Source organism: Empidonax traillii, unplaced genomic scaffold (genome assembly GCF_003031625.1).
Source record: "Empidonax traillii isolate 1590-97213 ecotype Southwest subspecies unplaced genomic scaffold, ASM303162v1 scaffold111:size2041728, whole genome shotgun sequence".
Classification (NCBI taxonomy): domain Eukaryota; kingdom Metazoa; phylum Chordata; class Aves; order Passeriformes; family Tyrannidae; genus Empidonax; species Empidonax traillii.
The window spans coordinates 1,037,682-1,060,848 of record NW_020955304.1 but is presented as its reverse complement, the minus strand read 5'-3'; the positions used below and the strand labels follow the sequence as shown (position 1 = coordinate 1,060,848).

Sequence of the window (23,167 nt, the reverse complement as noted above, 5' to 3'; positions counted from 1 at the left end):
CAATAAACACCTTTCAAAACGGGAGGGAACCGGGATCTTAAATTCATTTTTACAAAATGCACTGAATGTTGCTCCAGCAGGAAGAATTATTTTTAATCTCATTTCCTGTGTTGAATTCAAATTCATAGATTAGGGATGGCAGACTTAGTATTTCATGTCCTAAGGCCATAAGTGATTCAGCCTTTTTAGTAGTCCCATGTTTAGATAGGGGATATCAAATAATCTAAACAGGAAAAGCAGATAAATTTAGATAAGTTCTGACCTTGTTTTGGGAGAGGGCATTTTTTATGGGCCTGTTATGGACATCATTAAGCTGTGTTTGTTTCTTAGAAGAGGATGGATTTGAAAAGAGAACAAAATGTAAACCTGACGTGATATAACTGTGTTGGGAAAATCCTTACTCCATTATTACTTGGATTTTTAAAAGCACAGAATTAAGGCAATTTTTATCCTTACATGTTGTAATGCAGTGGATATAATAAGATTAAGTTTCTAATTATACTTGGAAATAATGACCACTTGCATTTCTTAGGAAAGTGGAAGGTCTGTGTAATGCTTGAGGGTCCCACTGTGTAGATCCCACATTCTGAATCCTGGTGATTTGATGGGATGCTCAGATATCCATCATAACGTGACGAATGATTGATCTGACAACCATCTGAGTTTGCTCCTGTCCTCATAAAAGCCACGCTTGCAGAGGCTGTTTCACTGGGGCAGAAAGGGAAATAACAGTCCCTGGAGTTCTGGCAGAGATGCAGACACTGCTTTGTGTTGCTCTGTCTGACACCAAAGCACTGCAGAAGAACATAAAATACCTGTATTAAAGGGTAAATCGGTAATGTGCGAAATGCACGAGGCAGAAGGAATTTAATGGCGCTTTCTGTTCTTGAACTGTAGCAAATTACACCTTTTTAAGATCCACAGAGTCCTTTTCTCTCCTCCATCTTCCCTGGGATGGTTGTTGAGCCGGGAAGTACAACTGGATTAAGCAATCAGGCTGTTGATGCTCAGCCTCTGTAGCTGCTGAACCAAAGCCTGGGTGTCCTCACACCCTCAGTGCTGGGCTGCTCCAACCACTCTGGCTGCCTGGAAAGCTGCATTAACTCTTTGCTTGCAGGAGATTTATATCATAGCTTTTCTTTTCTTTTTCTAAATGTCTTTTCCTTTCTGCTTCTGAAAGTGGTTTTGCCTTTTGCAAGTTTGTTACTAATTGAGTAGAATTTGAATTCTTTGTTCCCCTGTTGCTGATTGTCATTTTGTTTATTTGTTTGAATGGGGTTTTTTTTATCAAATTTATCATTTGCAGGGGGGCTAACAATTGCTTTTGGAGACTAATGGAAAATCACAGATACAAGCATTCCTATTGATCCCATTTACCTTTCTTTCTTCAGTAGAAAGAAAAAAGCATAATGATTTAACATATCTGGTGGTATCTCCTGTAATACATCAAAGGACTAAAACTTCAGAGGATGCTAAAGATGGAGCTTAAGATATGTTGATCCAAAGTTGATATAGTGGCTCATAAAAGGAATAGCATAGAATTAACTGTAACAGGCAAGATTGGTTTCCTACAGGCTAATCGTTGGTCTTAACATCTTGGCATTAACGTCACTGAAAGTAAAGTGAATAATACATCAAGCAGTAATTGTTTAGGAAGCATCTGGAGAATTATCTCTACCTTCCACTTAGTGTAACTCACACAAAAATTGCAAAATTTCTGGAAGAGCTTTCAGAGTCTGGGGATACGGGAGAAATTTTAGTCTTGCAAATAGAAAGGTGGATTCCATTTGTATTTGGTAGAAAGAAATGGAATAGGATAGAATAGAGTGTTGGAAGGGATCTTAAAGCCCATCTCATTCCAACCCACGGGCAGGGACACCTTTCCCTATCCCAGGTTGCTCCAAGCCCCATCCAACCTGGCCTTGGACACTCCCAGGGCTGGGGCAGCCACAGCTTCTCTGGGCAACCTGTGCCAGGGCCTGCCCACCCTCACAGGGAGGAATTTCTTCCTAATACCTGATCTAACCCTTCTCAGTTTGAAGCCATTCCCTCATGTCACTCCAGGCTGTTGTAAATAGTGTCTCTCCATCTTTCTTATGGGCTCCCTTCAGAATAGAGTAGAACAGAACAGAGCAGAATAGGCACCCGTTTGTCTTATCCTGCAGCACATCTGTGTTTGGTTGATGAAAGAAATCCTCATTAAAAGTGTCTCTCTACTGTGCCTCCAGTTACCAGGCAGTGCAGGACGACCAGGATGGTCTAGATGTCACCTGCTGGCAATTTATACCTCTTTTTAAGAGGGCAGCTGTGGGGTAGAAAGCACATCTGTGAGTTATCAGCAGGGATGATGCTGAACTTCAGCCCTTGGCATCGGTTACCCCACCTCCAGCTATACCTGTTCAAATACAAACCCCTTTTGATTCAACATGCATGAGAATTCGATTTCTTGGGGGAATCTGTGCTGTTAAATATAAATTAATTCTCTTTTACAGGTGAATAGGGTGTATGTCATTTTTGATGTACCTACTACCGTGTCAATGATCAAGTTATGGAATTATGCCAAAACGCCTCAGAGAGGTGTGAAAGAGTTCGGTGTAAGTAATTTTTCTGTGCATTTTGTATGTTCTGGTGAATCAGCTGCTTGATTTCTATATGGATTTTCACAGTTTACTGAAGTGTGATTCCATATAATCACAAAGGAGGGGATTCATCTCATTTAACTGTGCATTTAGTATTAAAATTAATAATCTATGCCAGTCATCTGTCCTCCTTTTTTTTTGTCCAGGGAAAGAACACTTTATCTGATTTTTTTTCTTAGGTAATTGTCTTAAGATAGGATAATGCTTTTCTTTTTCCACTGACTGTAGAGCAGCCTTGCAAGACTAGTTTAAACTACAAACCCAAGTTTTAGACAGCTGAAGTGAGGTGAGATTCATTAATTCCTAGATTTAAGAGTGATTCACTCCAGTGAATAGAATGGCAATTATGTAAAACATGAAATACATTTTTAATTACCTTCATGAAAGCTGCACTAAAAAACATCAGTGATAGCATAAAAACTTGAGGGGGAAAAGAAAAAAAAACCAGCCAAACCCCAGCAGGGAATAGAAATGGAAGTTTTTAAGGAACAAAAGCTAAATTAATGACCAGATTTGTGAAACAAATAGGGCAAAACGATTTCTACTTAATTGCTAGAGACAATAGCTGAAAGCAAGGCTTGATTTCTGGGTGAGGTTTTTGGTTTGTTTGTTTTGTTAAATATCTGTAGCTTCTGGTGGATGACTTGCTGGTGTACAATGGGATTCTGGATATGGTGAGCCATGTGATGTCAGGAATCCTCCCAACCTGCGACCCAGTGGTCCCGTATCACACCATCCTCTTCACCGACGATGAGAGGATTTGCCGTCAGGAGAAGAGAAGAGTTATTAGGTATGTGAGTGGATCTCCAATCTCATTTTTAAACAATGTTTGCATGTGACTGATGTCAGCAATCTGTGCATTGCTGTAGAAAATTCCCTTCCAAAGTGCCTCGCTTAATGAGAAATAAAGAGGTTTTTCGATACAAAGACCAAATTACCAGCTTTATGTGCACTTACTGGGACTTGTGATTTATATTTACATGTGTTTTCATGAAAGCCTATAAACACAGAAGAAAAAAGTGAGGCTTCCTTTGAGAGGGGATAATAAATCCCAATGATATTACATAGAGGGGGGAAAAAATAGAAAGTTAATGAAAAAGAACCAAGCATCAAAATTAAAGAAAACAAAGTCCTCTGATTTGACACAGATGCTAATTAAGGAACCAGAATTCTACTATTTTATAAACATTCTAAAATAATGAACTTGCTAAAATGAGAAATGACTTGCATTTGGAGGAACGACACTTTGAAACTACTAAGTTGGCAATCTCACAGAGAATGTGATGAAATGCAGTGAAAAATGCACTTACATTTAGAAGGTTAGGATTGATAGGGTCTAAAAAACAGTCCCTGGCAAAGGAAAATGAAGATTGAAAGAATAATTTATTTTAAATGGGATTGAAAAGTGAAGAAACGAAAGCTTATAGAAATGAACACTTTCTTGCACGTTGGACAGCTAACAAATAGAATGTCTTGCACCTACACCACTGGGGGGAAGAAAGGCAAGTTTTGCATGGCAAAATGGCACAGGATCCATTCAGAAGAATATTAAAATATTTAGAAAGTAGCAGGAGGAACATAAGCTGTCCTGATTAGGAACAGTAGTTCACATTTGCCTACGGGGTTTGTTTTCCCTGGATTTCTCTAAAGCATTGGCTGTTGGCCACTGGAACCGTCAGATGTTAAATAAATTATTATCGTTTGGGTGTATTGTGTGAGACATGTTTTTGTACAAGTGGCAGTGTTGTCGTGGTGAAATTCGGAGGTGGGCGATTTTTCAAGTGAAAACGCTACTGAAAGGAAAACGTCTCGAGGAAATCAAAGTTCTGAGAATTTTTTCAGTGGGGTATAAAAAGGAGTAAGGAGGGGAAATGAACCTTTACTTTCCTCAGCTCCAGGTCTTTCTGTGAGTAAAGCTATTTTATTGGAAATCACAAGGAGCAGCAGATCTTTTTCACATAACTTCCTTTGCACGTGTTATAAGGCTTATATCCTTTGATTTACTTTGAAGAGGAGTATCTTTTTGGGGTCACAAAACTGCATGGTCTGTTCTCCAGTTGAGAACATGCTGAGTCTCTTCTCCTCGAGGCTCCTGGGCAGGAGCTTTCTTGCTCTTTGTTCTTTTGCCTGCTTTGCAGTCTTCTTTCCCCTTTTTTTTCCACCTCCCACCCTACTAAAATATAGGGTATTTCAGCAGCAATAGAAGACATGCTGGATAATATCCCTTCATTTTAAAAACGGTCTTGGGCTTTTATGTGTTGTTACTTCTGATTTTGGCCTGTTCTCTTTCACACGTCCCTGTTCGGTATTTTATGAACCCTGAACTTGAGTCTGATTATTATCATCAATAGTGTAAGTTCTGATTTCCTTCAGTGTTGGCTCCCCTGCTTCACTCTGACAGTTTGGGAGACGTTACATTTTTCTCCAAAAATAGAAACCCATTTTGCGCAGTGTTTGCAGAGAAAAGAAAAATACACTTCTTGTGTTCCAAAGGGACAAATGTTTTGTTTTGTCTGTGAAAGGGAGATGTTTTTAGTGATATTTTCTTCACCTTTCCATTCAGCTCACATTTTTCCCCTGTGATTTGTTTAGTTTGATTTCACTGGGAAGTTATTACTTCTTTCCCCAAAAGAAATGGTTAAAATTTTGCAGCAGCCTGCGAGTAAAACTTGTCACAGTAAACGAATTTTGTTTAGTTCAGAAAACTTTCAAATAATGCTATTCCAGCCTTACAAAGCAGTGTGAAGTTCCATATAGGGATTTTTATACCCTGTATGGAGAGCTCTGATTTAAAATCTCGCTTTGGTTAATGTGGTTCAAGCTGTGTAGGCAAGGCTTGCAAATTGTAGAGTGAATGTGATATTTATATTTGAATGTGTGCCTGAATGAATGGTACTAATTAAAACTGGCAAGGAATCCTTCAGGTGGGTGCAGACGGGAAGTTGTGATTTTTTGGTAACTTTTTTTCCATAAAAAACTCTCATAACTTTTTCACAATGTTGATTATTTTGGCTGTTGTACTGATTTGCATCTTTTCAGCAATCATGTGGGAGACCAGGACGTCCGAATGATGAATGAAAATGAGATTGTCACAAACAGCAAAAAGAAGCAAGTTGTGGCTGATCCAGGTAAGTTCTGTCTTCCACAGTTTTTTTCTGATCCCTTCCTACAGACAGTGTGGATAATGAACATTTTTAGAGACCTAAACTGGGAAAACTGGGGAGTCTTACACCTCTTACATGTGTTTAGCTCAACTTTTTCTACCATAGGAAGACGAACTATGAATATCATAATCCAGAGGATTTTTATTCTATATCTAAGTCTGAAAGGGGATGATATAGATCAAAGGCGTATTTGGTTTATACCAACTCAAATGGGAAAGTCCTCAGGAAAGAAACTGGCTGAAGATAAATTGGAAATTCATGTTAATAGTGGAGGTTCATAGATAGCTTTTGGAATAAGAGGCTCGTTCTATCCTCACTGATCTCCTAAGCAGCTTTTAGAGATGATGCAGATGTGTCTGAGTATCAGCTGCTTGTTGCTCCTTGAGCAAATCCAAAATCATGATAAGTGTAACAAGGGGGAAAACATGTTGACTTTATTCCTCCCACTGTCTTTCTGGTTGGTCTTTTCTCTTTCAAAGTGATAATTAAAAAGACAACCCCTATTTTTTTCCCAAGGAGAAAGAGTAGATTTTATTTATAGTCTGAAGAGTCCCAGTCATTCATTGTAAATTACTCAGAATAGCTCCCTAAGTACATTACAAATTCTCAGCCAAACTGGTATATTTATGATTGGTTTTCTCTCCTGAGCATGACACTTTCTCCAATTAGTTCTCTAGAAAGTGTTGCAGAAATTATTTGATGGCTTTTAATAACAGTTCTGTAGGAGAAGGATTTGAAAGCCCGTTGCCTGTACAAAACCAGCCTGAAAGTTATTAGTGTATTAGCACAGGCTGTGCCAAAAGTATCCTGGACATGTCTGTGCCTGTTGGAATGACATCCTGGGCTGCAGAGCAGACACGGCCAGTAGAACAGCTCTCACTGCCATGGCCATCACAGCTATTGCCCAGTGTTCTGGTATCAGCCCAGTGGTTGTTGGTAACAGATTTGTACAATGGTTTGGGTTGGAGGAGATCTCAGAGGGTCTCCTCCTGAGGGAGGGTCCAAACTCCTACTCAGGTCAGTGTCAGCATTAAATTCAGACCAGATTCCACGGGAAAGCAAATCCGTGGGACCATGAAAAAATTGGCAGCCCTCGCTGTCGGTGTAAGAAACATCACTGAGAAGACTCTCTCAGCTTTCCTTCTGGGGTGGAAAGAGAAATGGGCACTTTTCTTCCTCATCTTACTCTGTGGCTTCACTGTACAGTCCTAAACCAGCTCTCCGTTTTCCCTCCCAGCTTTGCGTCCAAAAACCTGCATGTGTGAGAAAGGGCTGCAGAGGAGGAAAAGATAACAAGGGAAGTCCTGGGTGCATCCAGCCCTGAATAACTGCAGTCCAGATCTCCAAGATGAGCATCATCCAAGTGGAAGATTTGCTATGTCTGCTGCTGCTGCTGAACCACCTCCTGTTCTTATGAGGGGCAGTTTTATGTGCATGGGAAATGTTTTTCAGAATGAAATCTAAAGCATGAATTTATTTTCCTGAGGGTTCTTTGTCATGATGTGTCTGATTTTTTTCCCCTCATCTCTTAACTGACAATCCAGGGAGGAAGGAGCATAGAGGAGAGAGTGAGAACTTTACTGCTGACAGCTGTTCCTGCCAAGTACTGAGAACTTGGGGGAAGCAGGATGGTTTGATAACCACGGGTTCTTCAGATTATTTCTCAAAGCTTTTATTCCTAAATCCTAGCTGGATGATCATGAAGGTCCTCACTAGAAGGAAATGTGGCTTTATTTCTGATGCCTGTAAATAGTTCTCTGGGAAATGCACTTACTAGAGGAAATACCTCTTTACCTGTCTGTCTCTGGGCTGCCACTGCGTGTTTTGCTGCCGTGGCTCTCTGTAGGAGCTGACACTGTTTCTGACACCTGGGAAGGTTCCCCTGGGCTTGCAGAAGTGTGATGGATGCTTTTAGGAAATGGAGATCAGGAAGAAGGTTTATCAAGGTTTAGCAAGCACATTTCAGCTGTCATTTCTTTCATGTTTTGCAGTGAAATAATAATTTCTTTCATTATTTCACTACCATGAAAAAAACAAATAATGTGTTTTGCCTGGAGTGCCATTGACAGGCACTCTACACATTCTTCAGAGTCCTCCTGCTACAGAGCAATCTTCTTCTCTCCTATTTTGCCTGCTCTTGTTTATATGAACAAGGAGGCCATACTTCTGTGCTGCGCTATCCACATCTGTTACCAGCAACATATTGTCACCTCTGAGAAATGGTAAATGCATTTTAATTAGCAGAAGGTAAGGAGCAGGGTGCATTTTTACACACACAAAAAAATACCCTGCTATGTAGGCATTGGAACAAAAGCTCTAACCAGATGAATATGCTGCAGGATTTGCTATGCAAATGTACTTTTCACTGAAACTTGGGTGTTTGTGACAACCTGAATAAATTGCTTCCATAGCAGATTCTTCCTTTGTCATTTAGAACTCATTCCAACCCAAGCCAGTCGATGAGTCCATGATTGTTTCCAGAGAGAAATGAACACTGAAGTCAGGATGTGCTTTTAGACGTAAAACAGAGTTAGTGTTGCCGCTGTTGCTGTAGAACCAAACTGTGCTGCTTCCCTTTCTGTCCTAAGTCAGGAGTGTAATATTTTGTATATTTGCTTATTAAAACCTCACTGCTGTTGGCTAAAAGACACAAGATAGGAATGCCTTTCCCAAATTTCTGTGTATTGACGGACCAACAAAATGTATTTTGTACTAAATACAAACCACTTTATTTCTAAATGTAAAATAGTGTGAGTAACTGCACTTTGTTTAAGGGATCTTCCCAATCTGCACTGACAAAAGAACCCTCTTGTTCTGATAATTCTCCCCGTGATGCGTTTCCTGGTGTAGCTCCACCAAGAACCAAACTCCAGATCATAGAACAGGCAACTCCAAAATGAAACAGAGGAGGAGCTGAAAGGAGGGATATTGTGAGCGCCCAGAACAGATATAAATGTCTGTATTTGGAAGAGGAGAGGCTACAGCAAGGTTTTGAAGGCTTAAGGCACAACCACAGATTTGTCATGCAGGCAATCTCTGAATGGGATGTCACATTGTTTGTTCTTCTAAGCAAATTGCATTGAATGTGCAGAGAAATGAAATCTGCTGTGTTTCCTGGCACACAACAGCATCCTTATTATTGATCTGAAAAGGTATGAGGAGGAGAGGACCTCCTGTGCTCATCTGTCTTCTCTGTATCTGTCTGGAGCCTCTCCAGTCCTGTGTGTTGGACTAACGATTTTTCAATCCTAATCCTTTGAGGTAACTCCAGGCTTTGTAAATTATTGCAAAATACTTGGTCAAGCTCAGATGGGCCACAGCGCTCTCTGACTGTTGTGTGCCTGTCCCCAGCTCTTCCTCAGCAGCCAGCTGGTGACTGCAGCCACCTTTCCCACCTTTTGCCCCTGGAAATCTGTGTGTGGAGCAGCTGCTCTGGCATGAAGTTTAACGGCTTCAATCTTCTGCCATCCTCTTCTAATGGCCCTTGTACCCCTTGAGGAGATTCCCCACGACTGCCACGCCATGGAAAGAGCATGAAAGTCTTTAAAGTACTTCAGAACAGCTGTTAAGTTGTTAAGTTGTGGAACGTCCTCCCCTGCAGTGTCTGTGTCTGCAGGAAGGCTTTGCCAGGCTGTGCTGGGATGACACACACCACCAAGGCACGGCCTGATGGAAGCCTTGATTCCAGCCAGGCATTTATGGAAAGGAGCACAACATTAGGAAAATACTTCATTCATCCCTGTGGGGTAGGAGATGTCAGCATTTGCCCTCCTAATTGGAGCTGAGATGTAATGACCCTGTATATAACCAAAGATAATTAAGTGTCCTAGTCAGCCCTATGCACTCAAACATAGGCCCTCGACTCATTTCCTCAGTGAATCAGGGTTAAAGAAAAGGGTTTATTCCATTTTTCACCTTATTTTAACTAACTACCCACAAGTACATTCATGCCAGACTAGCATTTACAGGAGGGACAAGAGGAAGAGTAAACATGCAATCAAGGAAATCCCCACAGAGCACTTCAGTCAATGCCAGGCACCGTTTCAGCAGGAGTAATTCAGTGAGAATGTGCCCAGTGACATCATTTGACATTGTCAGAAGCATGGCAAATGAATTCTTGCTGAAGGCCTGGATGTAAATTATTAAACTTTCACCCAGTTCCAATTTCTGGGCCACTCAAAAAGGTTTGTACCGTAGTTGCTCACCTTTACCTGTTGTGATTTGGTTTAAAGGGCATGGATCAAGATAACAGAAATGAGTTTGTTTGTCCCACAGTGACACTGAGAAAGGCAGGGGATAAAGAAATCATTTGTGAGGAAGTACATGTCAGGCTGCCTATTTTTTGATCTAGGAAAAGATATTTTTATCAGTCTTCACAGCATAATCTGAAGGCTGGGAAGGCCTGAAACTTTCCAATTTCTGCCTTTTTGTGCTTTAATCCAGTAGCATTTAAACAGGAGGGAGAAGCACCTGTCAGTGGACAAGGGAGCAAGCAGGGGTGCACTGCAAAAGGCAGCATAGAAGACATGGAAGTTTGTGTATTCCTGAGTCAGGAGACTCATCCATGAACCCGTAAGAGCTTCATGAGGAGCTACATGGAGCAGCTAAATTAAACTGAGCCCTTCTCGTGGCTTAGACAGGACTGGGACGTGAACTGCCCTACAGAATCCTGCTGAGGTGATGCTGTTTTCTATAAGATTTCCTGGTCCTGCTGGACTTTCCCCATGTTCCTGGTGTGTAGGTCGTTCCCTGTCGTGATGTCCGGCGCTACCATTCCAGGGATGAGTGCCAGGCTGGGAACAGCTGCAGGAGCCTGGCAGTGCCCAGGAGTGACTGGGTGTTGTGAGATTGGACAGAGATCTTGTACCCCAGGTAACAAAGACACTGGAATGGGCAGAGACAGGACGTGGTGCCATGAGGGTGTGATGGAGAGGCCCGTGGAGGAGGGAGGTGGAATTCTGAGTCTTTAAACTTCCTCGAGTTTCCAGAAAAACCTCACTTCCCAGCATAAGTCGGGTAAGAGCAGACATGAAGGGCTGTATTGACATCTGAGTTCTGCCACCTGCAGGGGACAAAGTCTACTTTGCCTTTGATCTGCAAGACAGAAGCTTTTCCCCTTCCCTTCTGCTCTCTGCTCGCGCTGTCCTCACTGCTGGATCACCTCTGCTCCAGCTTGGGGGATGCAGTGAGTGATTAGAGTCCGAACCAGCACATTGTGGAGGGTGCCTTAGGCTGCCCTCCGTGTTCTGGGACTGCTGAGCTCAAACAGGAGCTGCTCTCATGGCAAACGCCGCTGAAGGAGCCAAATCTCTTCCAATATTCCTCAGAAAATGCCAAGTCCAGCACACACCACCTGGCAATGGCTTCACCGGTACTGCAGGCACTGTAACTGGGCACTCTGCAGCACCTGGGGCACCTTCCTGTATTCCCTTTTAGCTTTTTCCCCGTCATGTCTATCTTTCAGCTGGGTAATTATGTTAGAAGGTCACTCCATTCATCCTACAAACCAGTCCTGAAGGTCCTGTTCAGAATCATTATTGTTTGCCTTGCGGGTGTGACCAGCCTGTTCCACTCTTCAGATGGATGTGCTCAGATGTGTTACAAGATTAATTTTATTTCATCTCATTTCCCACGTGCAGGGCATGTGCTCTCTGATCTGGGGTGTCACCAACCCTTGTGGTCACAGCTCCTGTTTGCTGTGGGGGCCCCCATGTCCAAGGATTCCAGTGCTGTGGCTCTGCCTGCTGGATTATTGCCCAAAAATGCTGCAGAGACGACGGTTCATGGTGGAGGTGTCTCCTCCAAAGAGCAGAGAGGGAGACAGAGAGGACTGTAACACACTGGGAGGGTGTTTGCCTCCATCTGCCTGCTGAGGTCCTGCTGCTCAGAGCACAAGAAGTGGCTTCCTGGCTCGGTGGCCTCTTTGCCCATTTCTGTGACTATTTGCTTGTTTGCTGAGAAATGACTTACAGCCCATGTGAGACACAAACATCCCTTTATCACACAGCTTGTATCACCCTAATGGAATTCTGTCAGCTGAGGATAAAATGTGGACTAAGAAAGCAATTATAGAGTGAATCTTCGAGCTGCAGGAAGAGCTGGGAGATGAGGACGGAGTGCCCAGCTGGAGTAATTTCTTGTCCGACCGGCCGCTAAATCTTGCTGGGAAGGGATCAATTTTCCACCCTTGTCTAACAGCATCAGCTCCCATCACCCTGGCTCAGGACCCTGTGAAGTGCTGCAGTGTCGAGATCTGGACATAAAAGGAAACATTTGCAATTGGTGGCTTCTTTCTTACTGACCCAGGAATTATTGGAAAAGGAGAAAATCAGGTTATAGACTTGCTGTCTGAGGGCTCTCTGGTGTTCCCTTTCTGAGCTCCTGGTGAAGGAGAGGACTGACCATCCAAGTGATCAGCAGGGTAGGAGTTTCCCAGCCTGAAATATTGCTTCCATGGTCCTCCACCCACACCTCACTGCTTTGCCTCTAATTAGGAGAGGAAAACCTGCACCTCATGACCTGTGAGCAGCCTGCCCAGGTACACAGGTTATTTCTGTAAAGTCTCAATTATGCAGTGAGACCACAGTGAAATCCTGCCTTTAGCTTTCAACTCACCCAAGGTCTCTGCTGTGACTAAAATCAACCTGACTCACAAACCCTGAGTGCCCTATTGCTCGTGGGACTTCCAAAAATGTGAGCAGGTACAGATTTTGTGCAGTCTGGGCAGAGAGGATGGGCATTTGGGGGAACCATAAATCTAAGGAAATAGGTCAGAGAGATACAATTAATTCACACTCAGCTCTTCCCTCTTACAGATTCGTGACCTGTTGTTTCAGAGCTCGTTTTCCTCAGCTTATCTGGATCTAACTGGAAAAGGACCTTCACACTGGTTTTTGAAAGAACATCCTGCTGGGCTGAGTGTGTGGAGGTGAATGTCAAAGAAGGCTAAAGAATTTAGAAACAGCCAAGTGTCCTGACAGTCTGCTGGCCCTGGGAGGGGCAGGAGGAGAAGGGAAGTGTTAGATCTGGACACTGCACCCCTGAGCCATCCTAAGGGCCAGGAGGAGCCTGGTCCTTGCCTGCTGCCCCCTGAGAGTGTGAGCCCAGCTGAGTATTATGGACTGCTGTCCAAACTGCATCCCAGTCCGTGCAGCTCCAGCTGGGATACAGTTTGGACACCAGTCCATAATAAGGGGGAGGGAATAGAGAGAGGGAACTGCTGTGGCTGTGAAGGTTTCTCAGGGAAATTGCTCTTCCCCCAGCACGAGCATTGTACCTGGGGAAGAGAGGGCTCCTGTGGCAAAGACAATGAACCTGGAGCAGCTGAGCCCTTTCATCTCTCTCACTGAGAATTCTCTCCTGCCTGATGGCAGCGTGAGGTGGCTGCCAGAACAGAGGTTTCTGTGTGTAACAAGCTGGGGAAAAGAACTTTCATCTTGAGCAAGAGGGAGCTTTTATCTCTCATCAGAAGGGGCCAGGGGCACAGCAGCTCTCTGAGTGTGCAGGGCTGGCAGGAGGAGGCTCTGGTCAGCACAGGGAGGGGAGCTGGGATGTGACAGCTCCCCTTGTGCTCACCAGTGGGCTCAGGAAGTGTAACACACTGATGGTGCTGTTCCTGCCTTTCATTATTCCTAGGTCCGTGCTCCCATTCAGCAAAGGTTTTCCTGACTCTTTTCTGCAGTTATACACCTTTTTTTTTTTTAATTAACCTTACAGAAGTCAGATCAGGTTACACAGGGTTTCAACCAGTCTGGAAAACCTCTAGGGATGGAGGCTGCACAACCTCTCTGGGCAATCTGTTCTATTACTGAACTGTCCTAATAGGGAAAAAGTTTTTCCTTTGACACATAATAACCTGTACTTTTCCCCACTGATTAAAGGCCCAGATCAGCGTGGATAAGACTTTTGGCATTGCAGAAAGGTCATCTCTGCTGTTGTCATCGAGCTGTGTAATAATAAATTCCATCTCCCAACTATAATTTCAGATTTGCAGATTAGCAGAAGTCTCATGATCTGCCTCTTTCCTGGTATGCTGGAGACACTGCTAAAAATAGAGTAAGTAGCAAAGCTACCTGAAATGGTCTAAGCCTGAACAGTGGTAAAAACTAATCTACAGTGAATGTTGGCTCTGGCTTGTTTCCTAGGGAATGTTTTGGGATGGCTTGCTGTATACTGGAAATTGTTGGGTGAGGATTAGTTGGTGAACAGATGAATCAAAGTGACATTTCCATTACCAACAGGAGATCTGTCTGTGGCCAGAATTCATGGGGAAGGATGTGGGATGATAGTATGACTTTTCATTATGTTTAATATTGTCAGAGAAATTAAATAGCCACTATTATTCATCTCTCAGGGATAGTAACGCATCTGAATATTAACACAAAACGGGAGATCTGATCAAAACCCACTGACCCAGCAAGACACTGATGTGTGTTTTAATCACTCTCTTTGGGCCACTCAGATAATTTACTCTTCATAATAAATCTGCAAGAAGCTAAGATCTGCATTTCTCAGGACAGTGCTTGGGTAGAGCAGTGCGAGTTCTGTCCTTGTGTATTCTGTCTGAAGCCCTTTGGGATGCCCAAAGTGTCACTCTTTTTCCTGAGGAAGCAGCATTAAGGCCCTCAGGAGATCTGCACCTTGGTCCCCCGCCTGTGGTTTGAGAATAAGGGTCAGGGGATGACTTATGGGGCACTTGTTTGCCTGTCAGACCCCTCAGAGGAAGGGGAGGCCCATGGGGGAGGGTTCCATCTCATAGTGGAAAATAACCATTTACAGAAATGTATGCACAGAAGAAATAGAAAAGGGTCTCCAGAGGCAGTTTCACCTTGGAAAAGAAAAATTTAATTGTAGCTGTAATGTGAAAATTCCTAAAGTCAAGTTGAATTGGAGAGTGTAAGAGGCACTGGGTATATAAATGTGTAGAGAACACAGCCTGAGGAGCAGGAATTCAGGTAGGACGAACGGAGAAGGGATTAATGGTAATTAATGGCACTGCCCAAACCCTTGTGACTCCCATGTCAGGATAGATAATGCCAATAAATGATATAAAGATGCAGGCAGTTGCCTACAACTCATTCTGCTGTATTTTAAGTCATAAGGCAGAAGAGCTGGTGGACTTGTTTTGCATAAAACACTCACATTATGCAGGGATATTATTATTATTAACAGTAGGAGGGGGTAACCATGAGGTCATAAAATGTATGGATCAGTGAGTGACTTTGACTGTAGTTATGCATTAGAGATATTAATGAGAAGGCTGACAAATGAATCGGCCATGCATGTAGATCCAAGCACAGCAAAGGGCCCTCCCAACCAGCTCCACAGAAAGTTTGCCATTTATCTTCTTTATCCACTGATGCACATGTAAATTAACCTTCTTCTCTTCTTTTTCTTTTTTTTTTTTCCCCTTTGTTTGTCAGATGTTTGTTGTGTTGCAATCTGTTAGTTTTTGCAACACAGAGTTTATTATTCGGTTTCTTTTACTGGAATGGCGTCTCATCAGAGGGGTTGGACGAGCTGACCTCCAGAGGCTCTTTCCAGCTGGAATTATCCCCTGATTCCATGACCAGGATGCATCAGGACTCTCTGTTTAACATAACTTATCTGCTGTAAAGAGTCTTCTGCCAACTGGAGCCTATCGAGCCACAGCATGGGGGATATTAATAGGTTGCTTATTTAATGCAATCAATCAGTACAAACTACAGATTGCCTGAGGCTGCAAAAGTGTTCGTGTCCTCACACTTCTGACCAGGCACCTGCTCTGAGAGGTGACATGGGGGAAGGTCCTCAGGATATGTGCAGGGATGAAGGGCTGACAGACACCTTGTTACTTGAACAAATGTGGTGCTAATGACTCTCTGGAGCTGGAGAATAGCAAATATAATGCCTGTAGTTAAGAAAGGAAAGGAAAGGAGGAATCATTTGGTCCAGTGCTGGGTCTTCAGGGTGGAGAGTACGTGTTCAAGGGCAAAAATAGACTAATCCACTTTAACAAAGAATAGAAGGAATGCTGCATGGATTTAAAGGCTAATTTTTCACTGTGTGTCTGATTGCCTGCTCCGCCTGTCTCTATGCAAGTGGAGGTGATAACATTTTGGAAAGAAGGCTTATTTATGCTAAGGAGCCACGGAGGCACAGTGCAAATCAGTGAGAATTGTCCAAGAGGAACAATGGCTGAATCCCTTTAACTGTCTCAATAACGGGGCTGTGTAATTGCCTTTCTCTCTGAGTACCAGGCAGCAAGACCCAGAGCCTTGAGACAGAGCAAGCTTGTTATAGGACACATTCAGGCAAGTACAGGATGCTAAAAATGAACTAAAAAAGAAAAAAAAAATCGCTTTCAGGCCCATGTATTTAAGACATTGCTGTCTTACTTTGGTTGTGCTGACTCAGTTTTGTACCCTCCCAGGAGAAGGGCTCTTCCTGCGGGTGTGGGTGGCCAGCCCTCGCCCTCCTGTTGTGTGAGGAGTGGGTGACTACAGAAAAAAATAGACTGGACACAGAAAAATCTCTCTGGAATCGTGAGCAGGCAGCTGTGTTTCTCTCCCCAGCAAACCTAGGGAAGCAAAAGCAGTGAGGAAAGCTGAGGCTTGTGAAGGATGAGGGGATTTGGTAATGTGCAGGAGCACCAACAAAGAGAAGCACTCAGGAAAATCAGTACAAAATCAGTGGATTCTTCTACCTGTATGCAAATCAGGGAAGGTGCCTCGAGTAGTTGAAATGGTCACAAAGGTGCAGACAATGCAGGAACTGAAGGCTGAGACATCTTCACAAAGGCAGAGCTGCCTCCAAGGTACAAATGCAGCAGAGGAAAAGGGGGAAGTGAGGAGCCTGTAAAGGACAGATGAGTTTGTCCTGCTGCTCTTTTCCCAGTTTCCTCACAGCTGAGCACATGGGCTGCTGTGGCTGGCAAGGCACTGGGGACACATTGTAGGGCTCAGAAGGTGCAGATACCAAGTTATAATATGTAGAAGGTCTGACAAGACTGACCAGCTCTAGTTGCATGCAAATAACCTGGAAGTTCCACTGGAATAGCTAAAAGCCAGGACTATCAGGATAAAATGCACATCTCTAAAGTGGGTAGAGGTGATTCATATCACAACTGACCTAGAAGAAGGAGACTCTGCAACCTGAAAGGGACCCAGAACTGACACTCTTTGACAGAACCAGCCTTGATGATGTAAGGCTAATAAAAATAATTCATAGGCTTGTGCTGGATCTGAGGTGTGAGGAGAACAAAGCTAAGAGTGATAATCTGATCCCATTGTCAGGCCTCATGAACAGGAGAAGCCACAGAGCCTGTTCTTACAAATGTATTCAGATTTTACAGGCAGAGAGGGCAGGCAGTGCGACATATGAAGACTGATATTGCTAATCCCTAAATTGTGGGGGTTTTGGGTTCTGTGGAAGTTATGGAAAGCTCTGAGAGCTCTGAGAGAGTTGGGAGTCTGATCTGCCATGGAAAAATTAGTCTGGAGCAGTAACTGTGTGACTTCTGGGGGAGGAGGGTCAGCCATCCATGTGAACCAGGGGAATGTGTTTTCCTACAAGAGCCATGAAGGCTGAACAGGATGCAGGAGGTGCTTGGGTGACACTCAGACATCCCCTCCAGGGTGCACAGAGCCTTCAGGATGATTTGTGGTGCTCTCCACTGTGGTGCTCCCCGGGGTGGGTGATCTGCTCTGAGGGGATGCTGCATCTCCAGCAGCCGTGATCATCCTGCACTCACCTCTGTGCCCGCCTGTGAGGGTGGAAATCAGAGCAGCCTTTTCCCAGTCCCTCCCTTCAGTGCTGTGACCCCCCCTCGAGGGTACACAGTGTGCACAACCCTGTGTGTCCCTGTGGGCAATTCGGAATTTGCCAGCTGTGGCTGCAGGTCTTGGCTGCAGTGTGGCACAGAGAGGCTGTGTCTGCACAGCAGCTTGTAAGTAAAATAAATTGCTAATAACAGGGAGCTTAAAACGACACATCTGTAGGCTCAGCAGAGACCGTGGTGCTGAAAGGCAGGTAGGGGCTCTCCTACAACAGTCAGTGTCCCTGTGGAGATGTGCCCAGCAGGTTCAGAGCGTGTCCTTTGGACTGTGCAGCCCCCTCCCATCGCCCAAGGTGTCTGGAGCTGTGGTGGCACAGGGAATGATCTGCTTTGGGGCTTTTTTTGTAATTGTTTTCTTTTATTCCTCCTCCCTGTTATTTTTGAAATAAGCTTAAGAGGTGGATTAGAGCAGAGGGGCTGAACTCACAGGTTACCTTCTGCCATCTCTGTGGCCTGGCAGGGAGCAGCAGCCGCGTGCAGGACAGACGTGTCCTGAGTTTTGATGGCTTTGTCACACTGATTCTGGCGAAGTGACTGTTTCCAAAAAGTGCCAAGGACTCTGGAAGGGAGTGGGTGAGCCAGTGGGCCATTGGTACTGAGCAGAGTGGCTCAAGGACATCCCTCCACCCCTCCACCCTCACCAGATCTTTACAGAACGGGCTGCAAGGCCAACCCATGAGCAGAACCTTGGGGGGCAAACTGCTGCTCACCCACTGCACTTTGCTGGTTCCCAGAAGGGGAGGAAGGAACTCTAGGGCCGTTTTCCTGCGTGTCCTCCACACACCAGCCTCCTGCCCTCAGGGCAGGCTCCACAGGGGTGATCACCTTGGGAGACCCTGGCAAAGGGTGCCTTTCAGCACCAAAGTCGTGGGAAGGCAAAGCACAGCTGTGAACACCTCTGAGCTGGTCTGTCAGCCCAGTCACCACAAACCAGGAGGGCTGGAGGTCACAGAGCTTTACCTGCCTCACTGCTGGGTTGGTGTTTCGGGGGCACATCACAGAGTCTTGTACTGCTTGGGGTCACCCCAGGTGCTCACTGCTGTGCCCTGGGTGCCTGCCCGTGTAACCCAGGATGCAGGTGGGCAGAGGAGGGTGGTTTGCAATGCCCAGATCTCATTCCAGTTATTGGAATTATGATATTATTATATATTATATCATATGCTGTTATGTGGAATAGTTCTAGATGCTGATTGATCTGGTATATGAAGCACTTTTAGGCAAATAAATAAAAAAGAACAGGCACGATTTTCTAACAAGTAATGTCATTTAATGAATGATACACTCTAGAAAATAGAAACTACCCAGATGCTGGTTGGTTGGTCTGTTTGGGGCTGGGAGAAGGCCCTTGCTCGGACGTACAACGCCTTCTTGGGATTCTTTTGTCGGCATTTGTAGTTGCTGGAAACAAGGAAACGTCCATAGATTGAAAGAGACACTGAAGGAGCAATTGGTTTCTAAAATGTGGGAAGTGTGCAGGATGCCTTCCCACTCTGTCTCATTGGGCAAGTGGCATGAGGGCTCAGAGCTCACCAACATCTTTACAGACGATCCATACCTAGAAGGGACAGACTCAACCAGCGGTACCTACCACAGTTCAGTCCTCAAGCCACCACAGACCTCCCACTCCGCACAACCTCCGGGGGCTCTGCTGTTATTGCACTGCTTTCTGCACGTGTTGTGTCTCTTCCCTCAAGGTCTGGCTGCTAATTCCAGGGAATATGCTTTTCAGGATGTCACAGTACACCATGTACAGCTCTGGGTCTATTTTGGGCCTGGGCAGAGCCCTGGAGTTGCAGGGCTGCTCGGTGGGGGGGTGCTGTGGCCTGTAGACATCGCTGAAGAGTGCGGTGAGGATCTTGTGGGCAGCCTTGTAGGGGTCATCCTCGAACTGCACCATGGCCTTGAGCTCCGTCAGGGTGTAGCCGTTGTACCTCTTGCTGTCCTCGGCCAGGGGCTGCACCGTCTCGCCAATGTGCCTCACTTTCCACTTCAGGCATTTCAGGTCTTCCTTCACGTCCTCTAGTTCTTTCTCCATGGCTTGGAATTCCTTTGCGGTCACAAATCTCCTGCCAAGGAAAGAAGTGGCAGAGACAGGGTGGAGTTCAGAGGCTCGGAGGGGTGAAACCAGCCCAGCCTGCCTGGGAGCAGAGGTGGAGGTTTGGGGGGGATGATCCCGACCACGTCGCTGAGCACCATCCCCAGCTCTGATCTGTCAGGCTCCACAGGGCCAGCAGAGCTTCTCTCTGCTGGTACAAGGGGAAAGATGTGCTGTGTCGTTTTGGAAGGAAAGGAGGCACCTCAAAACTCTGCCCTGTTGAAGGAGCTGAGGTTGATGACCTGGCCCAGGGATGGTCTGTCATCAGGTCTGGAAAACTAAATGGGTGTATAGCAAACAGAGTATTTTGCTTCTTGGATAAGAGGGTTTAGTGGGAGCACAGAGCAGTTACTGGAGAATAAACACTGGAAACATCTAAATCATAAAATATATTTAATATATAAATATATAAATATATTTAATATATTTTTATGAGGGGCTCTTAATGACACTTAAACCCAAGTGGGTCATTTGAGGACTTAGGCACTTGTATGGTCTAGATACATACCTTTCGTGATCAGGATCTTCCAGATCTGATTCAAACCCCTTTCCTGTATTCTTTAAGTCAGTTTTAGAAGAGCCAGGAGCCTGGGAACTCTCTTCAGGAGTCGTTGTTGCTGGAGGCCTTGTGCTTGTCCTGGTTGGGGTCAGTGTGTGATCTGAAGCTGAAGCTTGTTCGTTTTGTGCTGTGTGAGGACAGAAGGTAGAGAAGGAAGCTGCATTGATCCCTGGGCTGACTGGAGAGGAGTCAGAGTATTGCTGTGGTGTGGCTGAGCTGGGTGTTAGACTGAGCCTGAGGCTGGCTGGGCAAGACGCCGGAGTAGTCCTTGCTCCGAGAGGGCTGGAACACGATATTGCTAAATTTGTATCTCTTTGCTCGAGTGGCTGAAGGTTTGGGGATTCTCCTGGGGCCAATCTAGTGATGGAGGTGATGTCCAGCAGGGTTTGATCCTGACCCATGGAGATCTGGCTGGTTGGTTCTGATGAAAGTGAAGAGCTGCTTGATGTGTCGCTGGAAGAGCTTGACGTAGCGAATGGGGGTATTTTCTGAGCATTATGGTCACTCCTGTTCCTCTGCGGGCTAGTGACACTTAGAGCTGGGTGTTGTGAAGCCCTAAAGAAAGACAAACACACACTTTTTCCTCTGGTCTGGGCTAAAGGCTTATAAGACAGTTTTAGGCCTATTTGGGGGCAGTTTTAAGCCTGTTTCCCATAACTGCATTCCCCCATAGGCTGATTTGCCTCTCAGGTCTGTGTAAAACCCTCTGCTTCTCATGACTAAGAGCAAAGTGTTTGAGCATAAGGCACATAAATTCAGGACCAGTTTCTCCCTGGTGCCCACTGAGCCCTTGTCAGCTATCATCAGTGTGATAATCACTGGAATATCCACATTCTGCTTCCCAAAAGTCACACAGCTCCACGAGAACCAAGGATTTGGGGCTGGGGAAGGACAGGAAGGGAAGAAAGCTGCTGACACATTGACTGGGAGAACACAAAAGGCTAAAACATGGCTTGCAGGTTGCCACAGCACCTGCCCTTGGCCATCCCTGCCGAGGGTGAAGACCTGCCTTCCTGCCACGGACCCACAGGCTTCAGTCTCCGGAGAGCTCTGCGTGGTACCCAGTGAATTAATGGGTGAATAAACAGGCAAGGGAGAAAGAGGAGGGCAGCACAGAATGATGTCACTGTTCCTGTGGTGACATAAGACATTTTTGTGTTTTTTGCTTAGTTTGTCAGTTTGGATGGCAAGAGAGGAAGATGGACCCCTGTGGCCTGGAACTGTCCTGATAGGTAGAGGATGCAGCCAGAAATGCCTTGACTTTGAAGGGGAGCACAAAGACACCCACTGTGCAGATCATGACCTGGGATTTCCAGCAGCCAAAGGACATGACAGACTTTTGTAGTGATGCCAGTGACCAGCTGAGTCTTCTTGTGCATCTGGTATATTCCTGTTTCTCTTGTGGTGGAAGACAGCAGAAAACCCTGGTCTGGATGGGATAGATGAGATCCAAAGCATGAAGTCCTGTCCTGTCAGCACCTGTGGCCTGAATTAGCTGCACAGTCACTTCTCACTTCCCTGAACCTTTCTCAGGGTTTGAGGCAATTAAACACCAAATTTTAAGGTCCTAAAGAGCTTGTCTCACACCTCTGGGCTTCAGTAGGGTTAATGTGCTAAGTCATGGCTTAATTATCAAGTTTAAATCAAATTTAGAGCTTTTATAATTGGACAAGCAGGAAGTAACAGAGCTACTGCATAAAAACAAAGCCAAGAAAGAATCAGAAAATGAGTTCTATAAAGGGCTGGAGAGAAAACAAGTGCAAGTGTCAGAGGCAGCACCTGTCCCTGGGAGTGCCTTGCCTTTATCAAGTGGTTGAACAGGGCTGAAAGGCCAGGATTGCCAACTGGATTTGAGGAAGAGCTTTTTCACCTGCAGTGTGAAACACTGGGACAGAGGTCAAGAGATGTATTGGGATCTCAGTGCTTGGAAGTGTTCAAAACTCAACTGGACAAGAAAAGAAGCAGCCTGATCCATCCTGGACATGCTGGGAGCACGGGACTGGACTAGAGCCCTTTTGGGGACCCTGCTCTCACTGTGTCAGTCTGTTCTGCCCAACTATGAAAACACATAATTTCCCCCACAATTTCCCTTCCTTCTTTCACTTTTCTCCCCTCTGAGTCCCATCTCACCATCCTCTTCCACTGGAGCCTCTGGGCTGTCCCATTCCATACTGACTTTATAAGGCCTGTTGCAGGAGCGTCCCTTTATAAATAAAAGGGTTTTTAAAGGAAAAACAGTGTTATTTGGCTCAGAGGAATTGCTGCCCCTTCCTTGCATAATGAGGGGGAATCAGTAGCTGAGGCTTTGGAAGAGCAGACAGTGGGACTGAGGGCAGCCTGGAGCTGGACATCTGTGCTGTGTCGCCTTTGGAAACTCAGCTGCTGTTCCTCAGTCCCTCCTGAAAGCAGGGAATGATGGGAGTGTGTTGGGTCATGCTGTGTGGTGTTCAGAAAGTTGGGATTTGGCTGCTCTAGGACCAAGAGGAATGGAAAGACTGTTTTCCTGGCAGAGGCAACACAAAATTACTGGTTATTTAAATCAGAGCTGAATCTTGGGCATTCATTATTCAGGAAAACCTATTTTGCTGTAGCAAAGTACAGGAATTTTATTCTGCCAAGACCAAACCCCATTTTAAGGCCACTAAAATAAAAATACCTGTTGTAACTTTTTTGTTTGTTTGTTTGTTTAAAATACACGCATTTGTCCTCAAACATCTCACAATGCAAAACTACCTGAACGTGAACGGAGCAACAATTCCTGGCTACATTCTGAGGGGGAAATATAATATGCACAGTAAAGAGAAAGGCTATTTGGGTGCATATACAGTCTGAAATACTTCATTGCTCATGTCCAGCAGTGTGGGACAGGTTGGCTTTTGAAGGGGGGGGGGAAGG

At 45.0% G+C, this 23,167-nt stretch overlaps 2 protein-coding genes and 1 long non-coding RNA gene across 9 annotated transcripts in view; 2 read left to right on the top strand and 1 right to left on the bottom strand.

Annotated features, from left to right (window-relative positions):
• KIAA0556 (KIAA0556 ortholog) overlaps positions 1–8,549 on the top strand; it is a 55,431-nt gene extending 46,882 nt beyond the window's left edge. For 5 of the 6 annotated variants that reach the window (XM_027882805.1, XM_027882804.1, XM_027882806.1 and 2 more), the window contains exons 23-26: positions 2,493–2,594; positions 3,269–3,429; positions 5,679–5,767; positions 7,041–7,281. In XM_027882805.1, coding sequence (XP_027738606.1) covers positions 2,493–2,594; positions 3,269–3,429; positions 5,679–5,767; positions 7,041–7,096 — 408 coding nt within the window. In that variant the 3' untranslated portion in view covers positions 7,097–7,281. Of the gene's footprint in view, positions 1–2,492; positions 2,595–3,268; positions 3,430–5,678; positions 5,768–7,040 lie in introns of all 6 variants that reach the window. The other variant, XM_027882807.1, reaches the window with a different exon arrangement.
• Positions 8,550–10,583: 2,034 nt separating this feature from the next.
• Positions 10,584–16,153, top strand: LOC114057046. Its single transcript, XR_003571115.1, has 3 exons — positions 10,584–10,675; positions 13,789–13,858; positions 16,042–16,153. It is a non-coding gene; the product is annotated as an uncharacterized LOC114057046 (long non-coding RNA).
• Positions 16,154–18,881: 2,728 nt separating this feature from the next.
• The window catches only part of GSG1L (GSG1 like), a 54,833-nt gene continuing 50,547 nt past the window's right edge, over positions 18,882–23,167 (bottom strand). Inside the window, exons 6-7 of one of the 2 annotated variants that reach the window (XM_027882819.1) lie at positions 20,222–20,827; positions 18,882–19,688 (exon numbers count right to left, since the gene is read on the bottom strand). In XM_027882819.1, coding sequence (XP_027738620.1) covers positions 19,496–19,688; positions 20,222–20,827 — 799 coding nt within the window. In that variant the 3' untranslated portion in view covers positions 18,882–19,495. The remainder of the gene's footprint in view (positions 19,689–20,221; positions 20,828–23,167) is intronic. The other variant, XM_027882818.1, reaches the window with a different exon arrangement.